This window comes from Vipera berus (genome assembly GCF_964194415.1).
Source record: "Vipera berus genome assembly, chromosome: 1".
In the NCBI taxonomy this organism is placed as follows: domain Eukaryota; kingdom Metazoa; phylum Chordata; class Lepidosauria; order Squamata; family Viperidae; genus Vipera; species Vipera berus.
Genome location: NC_138202.1, coordinates 292,099,217 through 292,113,288, shown reverse-complemented (window position 1 = coordinate 292,113,288; position 14,072 = coordinate 292,099,217). Strand labels below are relative to the sequence as shown.

Genomic DNA, 14,072 nt, shown 5'->3' with positions numbered 1-14,072 from the left:
CCAAGTAGATCTTTGAAGGAGACATTCTGTTATATTAGGGGTGTCAAACTCAATTTCATTGAGGGCCACGTCAGCATTGCGGTTGCCCTCAGGGGGCCGGGTGGGTATGGCCTGGGTGGGCGTGGCATACTGGGTGGGCGTGGCTAGAGTGCGTATGACCTACTGGGTGGGCATGGCCAGCTCTACATCGTTCACATCAAGGGTGCCTATGGGGGCCTGGGCAGGAGTGGGACAGGTCTGAGAGTCTCTGGCAGAAGGAGGGTCTCTGGGCCAGGGCCAAGGCAGTGGGGGCCATTCCCTCACTGTTTCCAGGATAGCTTCGTGGGCCACATGAAACCACTTCGCGGGCCGGATCCGGCCCCCAGGCCTTGTGTTTGACATGTCTGTGTTACATAGAATGGCACTTATTTCTGGTATTATTTGCAGTTAAACAGGAAATTTGCCTAAATTGTTTTATTATTGTATTATTATTATCATGTATTATTAGGACTGCTTTAAGAAATCTAGCAGTCCAGTGTAATGCAGATTTTGAAGGCTTTCAGAAACTCTTGACTTAAGTCTGAGATTGATGTTTGTTATTCAGTGGACTTTCTCCCCATTTTAGTCCGCATTCTTTAGCTAACATTTCATTAGATATTAATAGATTGCTGCATGATGTACTGCTTAGAAATAGCAGGAGCAGGTTCATGTCAAAAAGAAAAATATATTTGCTGCAGGTCGTGGAAGCAAAAATATATAATCGAATTCATACATTGATCTGCTTTGTATGTAATCGTCGTAAATGTTACTATCAGTTCTAGCACTGGTTTACTTGTGTCTAATTCTTAAATCAATCATCCAATTTATGTAGGCCAACCTAACAGCAAAGCATTTATTATGAAATCATTTGTTATGAAGATCATTTTAAGCTATAGAGGTAGAAAACATAATATAGATATTTTGAAGGGGAGCTATTGAACATTTGATTGCTGATCAGAGCATTGTGCAGTCTTCAGGCACTCATTTATATATTAATGATGTCATTTCTTTCTTTGTTATGATAATGATAATGATAAAGAATAAATAATAATGATAATGATAAAGATAATGATAATGATAAAGAAAAAGAGCCGTGGTGGTGCAGTGGTTAGAATGCAGTTGTTGTTGTTAGCTGCGAAGTCGTGTCCGACTCATCGCGACCCTATGAACAATGTTCCTCCAGGCCTTCGTGTCCTCTACCATCTTCTGGAGTCCATTTAAGCTCACGCCTACTGCTTCAGTGACTCCATCCAGCCACCTCATTCTCTGTCGTCCCCTTCTTCTATTGCCCTCAATCTTTCCCAGCATTAGGCTCTTCTCCAGTGAGTCCTTCCTTCTCATTAGGTGGCCAAAATATTTGAGTTTTAGCTTCAGGATCTGGCCTTCTAAAGAGCAGTCAGGGTTGATCTCTAGGACTGACCGGTTTGATCGCCTTGCAGTCCAAGGGACTCGCAGGAGTCTTCTCCAGCACCATAGTTCAAAGGCCTCAATTCTTTGGCGCTCAGCCTTTTTTATGGTCCAGCTTTCACTGCCATCCATTGCAACTGGGAAGACCATAGCCTTGACTATACGCACTTTTGTTGACAGGGTGATGTCTCTGCTTTTTAGTGTGCTGTCTAGATTTGCCATTGCTTTCCTCCCAAGGAGCAAGCGTCTTTTAATTTCTTGGCTACAGTCCCCATCTGCAGTGATCTTGGAGCCCAGGAAAATAAAATTCTGTCACTACCTCCATTTCTCCCCCATCTATTTGCCAGGAATTGAGAGGGCCGGATGCCATGATCTTGGTTTTCTTAATGTTTAGTTTCAACCCAAGTTTTAGAACTCTCCTTCTTCACTCGCAACAAGAGGCTCTTTAGTTCCTCTTCACTTTCTGCCATTAGAGTGGTATCATCTGCATATGTTAGGTTGTTTTTATTTCTTCCGGCAATCTTAATTCCAACTTTTGATTCCTCTAACCCTGCCTTTCTCATGATGTGCTCTGCATATAAGTTAAATAGGCAGGGTGACAGTATACAGCCTTACCGGGCTCCTTTCCCAATTTTGAACCAATCAGTGGTTCCGTGTCCAGTTCTCACTGTTGCTTCTTGGCCCACATATAGGTTTTTCAAGACACAAATAAGATGGTCTGGTATGCCCATCTCTTTTAAGAACTTGCCGCAGTTTGTTATGATCCACACAATCAAATGCTTTAGCATAGTCAATGAAGCAGAAGTAGATGTTTTTCTGGAATTCTCTAGCTTCCTCCATGAACCAACGTATGTTGGCAATTTGATCTCTAGTTCCTCTGCCTCTCCAAAATCCTCCCTGTACTTCTGGTAGTTCTCAGTCCACATACTGCTGGAGTCTAGCTTGTAGGATTTTAAGCATAACTTTACTAGCATGAGAAATGAGTGCAATGGTGTGGTAGTTTGAACATTCTTTGGTACTGCCTTTCTTTGGAATTGGAATGTAAACTGATCTTTTCCAATCCTGTGGCCACTGTTGAGTTTTCCAAATTTGCTGGCAAATTGAGTGTAGCACTTTTACTGCATCGTCTTTTAAGATTTTGAATAGCTCAGCTGGAATACTGTCACCTCTACTAGCTTTATTGTTGCTCAGCTTTTCTAAGGCCCACTTCACTTCACATTCTAGGATGTCTGGCTCGAGGTCAGTGACCACCTCATTGTGATTATCAGGGACGTTAAGCTCGTTCTTGTATAGTTCTTCTGTGTAATTTTGCCACCTCTTCTTAATCTCTTCTGCCTCTGTTAGGTCCCTGCCATTTTGGTCCTTTATCATGCCCATTTTTGCATGAAACGTTCCCTTCATCTCTCCAATTTTCTTGAAAAGATCTCTGGTCCTCCCTATGCTATTGTTTTCTTCTATTTCTTTGCACTGTTCATTTAAGAAGGCATTCTTATCTCTTCTAGCTATTCTCTGGAATTCTGCATTCAATTGGGCATATCTTTCTTTTTCTCCCTTGCCTTTTGCTTCCCTCCTTTCCTCAGCTATTTGCAAAGCTTCCTCAGACAGCCATTTTGCTTTCTTGCATTTCTTTTTCTTTGGGATGGTTTTGGTTGCTACCTGTTGTACAATGTTGCGAACCTCTGTTCATAGTTTTTTAGGCACTCTGTTTATCAGATCTAATTCCTTAAATCTATTTGTCACCTCTACTGTATATTCAACAGGGATATGATTTAATTCATACCTGAGTGGCCTAGTGCTTTTTCCTACTTTCTTCAGTTTAAGCCTAAACTTTGCAATGAGAAGCTCATGGTCTGAGCCACAGTCAGCTCCTGGTCTTGTTTTTACTGACTGTATAGAGCTGCTCCATCTTTGGCTGCAGAGCACATAGTCAATCTGATTTCTGTGTTGACCGTCTGGTGATGTCCATGTGTAGAGCCATCTCTTGGGTTGTTGGAAAAGAGTGTTTGCTATGACCATCGTATTCTCTTGACAAAATTCTATCAGCCTGTGCCCTGCTTCATTTTGTACTCCAAGGCCAAACTTGCCTGTTATTCCTGTTATCTTTTGGCTTCCTACTTTAGCATTCCAATCTCCCATGATGATAAGGACATCATTTTTTTGGTGTTAATTCTATAAGGTGCTGTAGGGCTTCATAGAACTGGTCAATTTCATCCTCTTCAGCACTGGTGGTTGGGGCATAGACTTGGACTACTGTGATATTGAATGATTGCCTTGGATTCGAACTGAGATCATTCTGTCATTTTGAGGATTGTATCCCAGTATTGCTTTTCCTACTCTTTTATTGACTATGAAGGCTACTCCATTTCTTCTGAGGGATTCTTGCCTGCAGTAGTATACCTGATGGTCATCTGAATTAAATTCACCCATTCCTGTCCATTTTAGTTTGTTGATACCTAAGTTGTCGATGTTCAGTCTTGTCATCTCTTTTTTGACCACGTCCAGCTTTCCTTGATTCATGGATCTTACATTCCAGGTTCCTATGGAGAAAAAATCTTTACAGCATCGGACTTTCCTTTCACCACCAGACACATCCACAGCTGAGCGTCCTTTCGGCTTTGGCCCAGTCGCTTCATTCTTTCTGGCGCTACTAGTACTAGCCCTCTGCTCTTCCCCAGTAGCATATTGGACGCCTTCCGACCCGTGGGGCTCATCTTCCAGCGTCATATCGTTTTGCCTTTTGGTACTGTCCATAGGGTTTTCATGGCAAAGATACTGGAGTGGGTTGCCATTTCCTTCTCCAGTGGATCACGTTTTGTCAGAACTCTGCTATGACCTTTCCATCTTGCTTGGCCCTGCATGGCATAGCTCATAGCTTCATTGAATTACGCAAGCCCCTTCGCCACAACAAGGCAGTAATCCATGAAGGGGAGAATGCAGTACTGCAGGCTAATTCTGCTGACTGCCAGCTGCCAGTAGTTTGGCAGTTCGATTCTCACCAGTTCAAGGGTAAGCCAGCTTTCCATCCTTATGAGGTCGGTATAATGAGGACCCAGGTTGTTGGGGCAAGATGCTGACTCTGTAAACCATTTAGAGAAGGCTGAAAAGCACTATGAAGCGGTATATAAGTCTAAGTGCTGTTGCTATGGCTAAGATGTTCCATTCCAAGTATTATTAAACAGTGTTATTAAAATTTATTAATATGTATTGTGTTGACATATAATTTATTATCAAAATGTTTCTCTACTAGGAGAAAAATTAAATAGCCAAATATAGGTTATTTTTGCTGTTTTGTAGCAAGGTCAGAGAATAAATTCCTATATTAAGTCATTTACGGAATTATTCTGTCACAGACATTTTTTTCTCTTCAAAATAATTTATTTCCTTGCCTACAAGATAATTTATTTATTTATATGCTTCCCTTGTCCTTGTCTATATCGTTTGTGGGTTTTTTATTAAAATTTAAATTGTAAAGACTATTTTTCTTACATTCCATTCTACGAATGTGAACAGAATATGGACAGCTGGGAGACTTGCTCTCCCCCGTCCAGTTTTGTATCGCTGGGTGCCCCTGAAAAGGGCCGAAAGTCACCCCGAAGAGGCGACCAGCAAGGAGGGGCACTCGCTGGATTGCGTGAGAGCCGCAACTCTCCTGTTAGACCTGGCGATCCCTCCAAACTGGCAGGCGAAAGGATCAGCCATTATGGCTCGTCCCTAGGCTGTGAACAGCCGAAGTCACATTTTCCACCAGGGAACTCTTAAAGCAGCGCATAAGAGACTGGGTGAGATCTACCTCTTTTACCCTAATTACTTTCTGTACCTCTTTAAGCTGCTAAGCATTCTCCCTCCTGTGGTGAGGGAAGGGGGACTTTAGCTCTCCCTCCAGAAAGAGCGGTGACTCAATACCCAGGGGCATTTTAAACATTGAAAAAGTAACTAAATCCCAATTGGCACTTTATTTCTTAAAGCATGTGGACTGAAAGATTTTTTATTTCTTATTTTTCATTATTTACTTCTGTTGGAAATCTGGTTTCTTCTTATGAAAAAAAGAAAAAAGAAAAACTGAAAAGATTAAGATAACTTGGGCCTCAAAAGGAAACTTTAAAAGGGGCCTGGCTGACTGCCCAGGGAAATAGATAAGATTCATAATCTTGAGAGCTCTGAAACAACAGCTGTGAAAGGCTCTGTGTTCCCTAACTAGAAAAAAAAATCTCTCTCTTGGATTTTCTAAGTGTAGAGCCTTTAGTTTAAAATACCAATATGGAAGAAGGCCAGGAACAAAACTTCTTTATGGATGAAAATCAACAAACTCTCGCTATGTTGAAAATACTAATTCAAACTCTTACCACTACCAATGAAATACTAAGAGGCTATGTGAAGGAACAAGAAGGCAGCCCAGATATGAAAGCCCAAACTTTGACCACAACTAAAGAACCATCTATACAAAATACAATAGAAAAATATGAAACATTCAAATACTATGACAGAATATACAATTCAACAAATATTGATATTTGAAAAATCCAGAAAAGATATTGATAACTTGGAAAAAGGAAAAGCTTTCTTATACAACACAGAAGGAAGTAGAGGATCTAGAAAAAGAACAGTTGGATGAGAAGACAAACAATTCAGAACAACTATGTCTATACGGAAGAATAAACAGACGACCCACTAGACCTACAAGTCCTCTCAAAAAAATGGTGACCGGATGGTTTTGTCAATATCAATTAATATACATGATATTACAAGGAGATTGGTTCGATGACCCAAAAACAAGGACATGGAAGATGATTTGGCAAAGGAAAAAAGCCAGAATAAGACTCAAGAAGAATGGAGTTTCGACCATCTTATTGAAATCTAAAACAGAATGTACGTAAATAGATAAGATGTGCATGTTGAATACAAGACATTGTTATGAACAGAGAAAGAAAAATTTTTGTTCATTAAAATTTAGCAGTATAAATACTAATAGCTAATTTGAATATTGATTTGTGCATAAAGGTCATGTAAAGGTGAATAATGTAGATAAGCTAAAAACTTATTGTTGAAAGTAATAAATAGGTCTATATGGAACGTTAAAAACGAAAATTATCAGTTTAAGCAAGAGATAGTAGATACAAAGAGGAAAAGAGGAGGTATTAAATACTGAAATAAAAAAGAAATTTTGATTACTAAAACAAAATTGAAAATTAGCAAAAAGGAAGGATATCATATTGTATCCTTAATTTGTTGACATAGAGGATGAGAAGTTAAGTGAACAGGATGTGCATTTTGAATATTAGATTTTGTGAGTAATGGTGATAGATGAATTGGGAGTATATTAAAAATCTTGGGAATGATAAATATCAAATGTTAAATCTAAATGTTAGTGGAAATTAAAATTGAAAAATTTATTAGGTCATTGATTGTCTAAAAGATTGTATGTTAAAACAACTAGAATATGTGTAAATTAAAAACTTTAGATATATGTAAGAAAGTTATTTTTTACGTGATAGGATAAAACTTTTCTTTAAATTCACAAATACACAGTACATATGAAGAGAAAAAGAGAGGAAATGTTTATGGTAGCAATCTGAAATCTGTACTAATGATATCTGTATGTAATTGAATTACTACTACCCAGCCACCACGCTGCTTTTCAAATATGTGAATGTAATATTAGAAAATCAATAAAATTTGAAAATAAATAAATAAATAAATGTGCAGCTGCTATCCTGTAGTGCAGGGGTGTAAAAACTGCTGCCCTGCGGGCCATATGCATCATAGTGAAACCATGCCCACCCCATTTTGCCGGCAATGGCAAAAAGTCGCAATACATTGTGACACATCACATGACGTTGCGAGTTTGACACCCCTGCTCTAGTGTGAGAGAAATAAAACAGGAAATATACTGCTCAAAAAAATAAAGGGAACACTTAAACAACACAATGTACTGTATTTAATAGTAGGATGTCTTATTTTCTGTTCCCTTTATTTTTTTGAGCAGTATATGATACACAAGACTCTGGAAAGGGAACACTAGATTTGAATTTTAAAAAAAGGTATAAATCAAGATCAGACTATGAATGTCACTTGTTTGTATACTAGTTTTGCTACAATAAATAGTTGTGTTGTTTAAGTCTCAGAAGATTATCTATCTGTTATGCCTACAAAGGACAGCCACACAGGTTGTCTGATGTTTGAAAAGAATAGTTTAAAAAAGTTAGATTAGTTGGATCTTGATCTAATTCAGATTGGCATTTCTCATATAAAACTCATCTAGTTGTATTAAAACCCAATAACCCCAAATATCTGTATTTTTATTGGACATTGCATTCAGATAATTATTGTACAGAATATGTTACTGAAATCTGTTCCAGTCTTGTTACTTTGGATTAGATTCTCAGAGTCTAATAGGAATTAGAAATTAGCAGATTTCATTTTTACTGAGCTCTTATACACCTTGAGATGCTTTAGAAATCTGAATAAACACTTCAAACTACTATAGTTCTTTACACTTGCATGACCTGTTACTACTGTGAAAAGAAAGGTTAGACATGCAGCAGAGAGATTTTATTTAGGTAATTTCCCAATCTAATTTAGTCTCCCCTTGAGTGAATACAGTGAATATGAAGATGTGCTGTGTGATAACTGATAATGCAGAGCAACTGGAAATCTAAAAGCCCAATGTGACAGATTGAAGGGGTGAAAAATAATGGGTTTAAAAAAAGAATTTTGAAAGTTTACTGATTTTATACAAAAAATACATTTAATTATTTATTTTACTCTTCAAACTAAGCTGCTGTTCAAATAATCCTGGCTTTCATTACCAGAGTAGGATGGACCAGAAGGGCAGTAATTATGATCAAAAATGACCCCAGGATTTGATAATTGAAGGATTCATTAAGTTTAATGGCAATTAGTGGATTTCAGGGGAAATTAGTCATTTCAATATTCAAAGCAATATATTTAATTATATTTAAAAAGAGCAGAATCCAGTACTCAAATGTTTTTATAAACATGTACATAGTTATATTACAAAAATATAATATACAGACTTTTTATAGAAACATGGTCTACACAAAGCAGGTCAAACAGCTCAGAGAAATGAGCTAGTTGATAAAGATAATAAATATATGTTTGCCATGAATGTTTCCAGAAAGAAGGGGATAGACTAATCCAATGGTCCCCAACCTTTGAGACTTGGTTGCCCAGCTTGGAGGAGGAGGGGAGGTAGACCACATGAGTGGTGGGCCAGTATGTACACACACAGCCCTTGCAGTGAGTGATGGACCAGCGTGCAGCTTAACCTCTGCGAGTAGTGGGCAGGCCTACTGCTCATACAAGTTACCTGCCGCTCACACAAATTGAGCAACGAGCATGCTCTGGCCAGCCACTCGCACAGCCCAATTCCGAATAGGCCATGGCTCAGTAGTAGGCTGCGGCCTGGGGTTGGGGACCCCTGGACTATTCTATGACACAGATTCTCCATTTCTGATAACAGTGAAAGAAATGTCATAGATGGGCAAATGAAATTAATCACATCAGGAAAGGGATTAGGGAAATGGTGACGCTGGTTCTGAAGGCTCTATAGCATGAAATATTGTTTTGGCAGCTCATTTAACAGAAAGAAAGATCCAGAGTTTCTTTTAAGAGAATTTATTGAAAGGAAATGAAAAAAATTATAATTGCTTTTATCTCAGAGATTGCTAAGATACAGGTAGTCCTTGGGTTATGACCATTTCTTAAATAACTGTTCAGAGTTAAGATGGCAGAGAACAACTTATGGATGGTCTGTGAAGTTGCACCCATTGTAGCATTCCCATGGTCATGTTATCATGATTCAGGCACTTGGCCACCAGCTCATACTAATGATAGTTGCAGTGTTCTGTGATCACATAATTGCTATTTGTGACCTTCCCTGATAACTTCCCACAAGAAACGTCAGTGGGAAAATTGATAGAAGGTTGCAAGTTAATCCTGCTGCTTTATTGCCTGTCCATCCCTGTGCTCCTTAGTGGCCCCAGCACCCACTCATGCAGTGTGTTGCCCATCTGTGACATCCATCTACCCATAGCTCTGCCTGTTTGCCTAGTACTCTACCTCATCCCATATTACACCCCATACACGTGAGTTTGGGGATTACAATGACAACTGGGATTGCCATTGTTAAGCAATGCTTTCATGTGACCTCATGGTTTATGACCACATTGCTTAGTGATGGACATTCTTATCCCAATTGCCATTGTAACCTGAGGACTACCTATAGAGACCTTTTTTTTAAAAAAAAATGCGACCTGATGAGGCTACTTTCTTAAACCTGATGTAAGGAATGTCTAGATGTGTGCTCTGTTTGGAAATATGAAAATAATGCTGCTGCTGCTTTAATGAATAGCATTAAATAGGCTTTAGTAATTACTAAAAAAAGATGATGTGTTTGGTCAAAGACTGAAGCATTTCTTCTGAGGCATTTTGAAATGTCTACAATTCTATTGTGAACGAAAATAAGATAATGAAATAAAAGGAAGAGAGTAAGGAACAATTCTGGTCCAAGACGTATACGCTTGAATTACATTTAAAGATGAAGAATGCTAATACTAGGATTAGACAATAACTGTACTAAATCAAAATCCTATGAAGCAAACATTTTTAGGCATTCTGGCTCAGGTGTTTAGGAATTTGCTTCATCTTTTTATTTTATTTTTCTTATTTCCCCCCAAAATATGAGTTATTTTATCACACTGCCATAAGACATTGAGGGTATTTATTTTAGACAAAGCTCTAATTTATAAACACATTTTGCAACTGGAATCTTGTTTCAGGCAGTAAATGCCTGCTCTCTGAGTTTTGTAATAGATACCATGTTTTTGATTCCCTGTAGCAAATTATAACTAACTGTGTTGTTTACTACAAAACTGTTTGGGGATTCTACTGTGTTAAATAGAGCATTTGATTTCCTGTGTGAAACCAGAACAAGAAAATTAAAGTGTTATTTTTTTCTACTTACTATTTCAGCAGAGAAAAGTAAAATATATCCTACTCAGATTGCAGCATTTCGATTTGTATCAAATATCTGCTTGAAGGGTTACTATGAATATTATGATTTTTTTTTCATGTAGTGAATTACTCAGTACAAGAAAACACTTGGGATTTTATAGCTTTTTGACTGCAATTTTATACATACATATTTGAGAATAAATCTCACTGAATTTAATGGGACTTCTGAGAATAGATGGCTTGTACTCAGTCTTGTCATTGTTTTGTTCTTCTGGAAAGTAAGTTACCTGACAAACACTGTTTTATCTATATACTACTAAAACTCTCCTATCTGTTTATCTGTATTGTAATCTTCAGTTAGTATCAATCAGAATCAACACATGAATGACATACCTCAAATGAATCAAGTACCTTAAATCTGCTAACTTAAAGAATGTGCAGAAAATCCAGGACCCATTACTTATGTGTAATTGAAGTTTCAAGGATCTTCACACTACTTGTATTCTCAAAGTTGTGCGTGTTGCAGTATTGCCACGGTCACGTGATTGTGATTTCCCACAGTCCCTGCCAGCTTCCCAGCAGCAGAGTCACTGGGAAACCTGGTAGGAAGTTGCTCCTGCTCTCTGCATTTTTGCCTACTTCTAGTCATTCTGAAACTGTTTAGGCAAATATCTCTTAAAGGATGCCTGAATGGGTCATGGGCTGTTTAGTTATAATTTAGTTTACAGTCATGAAATATACCAAAATATAAGTGCTTTATGTTCAAGGATATATGAATATAAACTCATTTAATTTTCATACCTGAGATTAAAAAAATACAAAATGACATACACAATTACCTCAACAACAAAACACATTCTTCCATCTTGTTTGGGAAGCATGAAATCAACAAAGGGGTACATACCTCACATTTTAGCAAGAGATAGGATCTGCCAGCATCTCTTCACTGTCCTCCCAAGAAAGCTGGGCCCCAAACTGGGCCAGTCTCCTTTTCTTTTCTTTTCTTTTCTTTTCTTTTCTTTTCTTCTCTTCTCTTCTCTTCTCTTCTCTTCTCTTCTCTTCTCTTCTCTTCTCTTCTCTTCTCTTCTCTTCTCTTCTCTTCTCTTCTCTTCTCTTCTCTTCTCTTCTCTTCTCTTCTCTTTCCAGCCAGCCAAATTGATTGATTGAATAAATATTATACTATTGTTAATAAATATTAATATCAATGAATCAATATATGATATAGATTATATAATTATATGCATGTTTATCAATTTGTCAATTTTCTTTGTGCAGATTTGTTTCTGGACAGAAATACAAATCATATTGTTATTCTTTCTTCACCACTTAAAACAGGGCTGGGTAGACCCAAAGGTTGAATGTACCCCTCAGTCCATTTTTTCTCCCCACCCCCACCCCCAGATTGACTTCATCTACTCATTGTTACATTCCCAATAAATCTTGTTCATAAATGATTCATGGTCACGAAAGTTTTACACATTCCTGTTTTAGAAAATTTAATTGTCAAGGGAGCTCTATTTGGCTAGATGTTATTTCACAAAGTAATTTTGTTTTGGAAGCCTTACCAATTTTTGTAGATGCTCATTTTCTTAACTAATCAAAATACCAATAAAGTAAATTAAAAGAAAAAATGTAAATATGTAAACATAATGTTTACTTTTTAACACAGGTGGGAAATGTATTTTTTATAGTTGTGATCTACATTCCTAAGCCAGCAAACTGCATCAGATAAACTTGAGTGTGCATTGTAACTCTATTTAATTGACATTTTTTTTTCTTTCTCCCTCCTTTCCCACTCCTCCTCCTTTAGAAAAGAACGGCTGCTTAGGTGTTCTCAATGCAAAGTTGCAAGATACTGTGGTGCACACTGTCAGGTAATTATTTTGAAGCATAGATGGACAATGCAACATTCAAACTTTTTAACTGGTAAAATTGTTTTCTAATTACATAGTCCTATTTGAATTGGGGTACTGTCAGGCCCAAAGAATCAAGAATGACATGTGGAGTTACTTTTGAGTAATTCCTTTACTGCTGCTCATCTACAAACAGAATCTTGCCAGTCTGAAGTAATTTTCTGCAATAACTGTAGATATACTGTATGAAGGGTCCAACTTTGCCCTTTCTGCCCACCAGACAGTTTATGCTTTACTGTCTGTCTTCTGGAAAAGAGCCCCTCCCTCTTGTGACTCCAGGGTACATTCCAGTGCAGGTAACCAGAAGTAGACATGGTATTCCACATGGGGTCTGGCCAGGGCAAAGTGGAGTAGAAGAACTATTTCTGCAGTCTATATTTTATGTATCTGTCCATACGCCCCAAGATAGCAATTGCCTTTGTAGCAGTTGCATTTCACTGTTACCACACAATTCTGAATACATTGCTAATGATGACTCTACACAATTCTTATTTGTATTTGTTAATCATATTCTGTACAGTACATTGCAAACACTTTATGCTCCATTTGAAATATCATTTAAAGGAACAGGGATGGAAGAAAAACATTGAAGGAGGAGGTCATTTTAAAAAAGTGCTATTAAAGGGAAAATAATTTCTTTTCACTCCTAGAAAGAAGCCTGGTTGGACCACAAACGGGAATGCAAATGTATTAAAGATATTGACCCTAGTTTTCCTCCTGACTCAGTGAGGCTTGTTGGCAGGATTATTTTCAAAGTAGTAAGTTAAATTTTTTATATATGATTAATTTTTGCAAAATATATCTGCTCCAGTTCTGTTAATGTGGAAACAGATTGTGTATTTCAGAGTTCAAGCGATCCTTGAGATGGAGAGGTTGAGAGAAATCTTCACTCAGTCAGATTGCCCCACGTTTTTACTTGACAAAATCCTTTGGAAATACTGTATGTTTGTATCATACAGTGCCTATAGCAAAGAGCTCAAGTGAGATTTGATGAGTTGATGTTCTAACCTATGCTGGTTACAGGAGAAAATAGGAAAGGAGCCAGTTTACTATTTTTAGCTCTTCTAAACTTGACTTGTGTACCTTTGGCCTGGTTTTTATAAGAACTATGTGATGTTAAGAATTGTTGCTTGAGTTTGTTTGTTTTTGCCTTCTATCCCTTTCTCTTGTGTACAGAATTGTCTTTTGGAATTGTACTCTTGATGAATGGAATTAACGTGTATTTTATTACTATGAGATCCTCTGGGTGTCTTTTGGGTTGAAAAACAAAATAAAATGTGCTGTGCTAAGTTAGTATGTTTATGGGATTGTGTGTGATCACTGCAATAATCAGCAGGAGTAAAGGTATTGTCTCTTCACTTGACTAGCTTTTAAGTTGATGGAAAAAGAAAATTAAGCTAACTAGAGGAACACATTTTTATATGCTAGGCTCTACAACTAACAGTTGGATGTGGTATGTAACAATGTATTTTTGTATAGTTATTTTTTTTTGCATTCATGTATATCAGGTTTTATAGTTATTTTTTAAACAATAAAAGGTTATTTTTATTCATTAGTGTTTTTATATTCTTACCAGTTAAGGCAATCAGTATGCCCATCTGAAGAGCTCTATTCTCTTTCTGACCTTCAGTCAAGTAAGTGATTTTGTATATTTTCTCAATTTAAAGGGACTCTACTATATTAAAGATGTGTGAGAACACGCCCTATCTTTTAAATGTTTTATGCAAATTGGTTAGCATCTTTGTGGTGTGGATTTCTGTG

At 37.4% G+C, this 14,072-nt stretch overlaps 1 protein-coding gene across 1 annotated transcript in view; it reads left to right on the top strand.

Moving 5' to 3' along the window:
- Positions 1-14,072, top strand: part of SMYD3 (SET and MYND domain containing 3) — a gene marked incomplete at its 3' end in the record, with an annotated part of 341,649 nt that overhangs the window by 21,581 nt on the left and 305,996 nt on the right. The window contains exons 2-4 of the mRNA XM_081344492.1: positions 12,209-12,272; positions 12,962-13,069; positions 13,888-13,945. Of these exons, the coding sequence (XP_081200618.1) occupies positions 12,209-12,272; positions 12,962-13,069; positions 13,888-13,945 (230 nt within the window). The remainder of the gene's footprint in view (positions 1-12,208; positions 12,273-12,961; positions 13,070-13,887; positions 13,946-14,072) is intronic.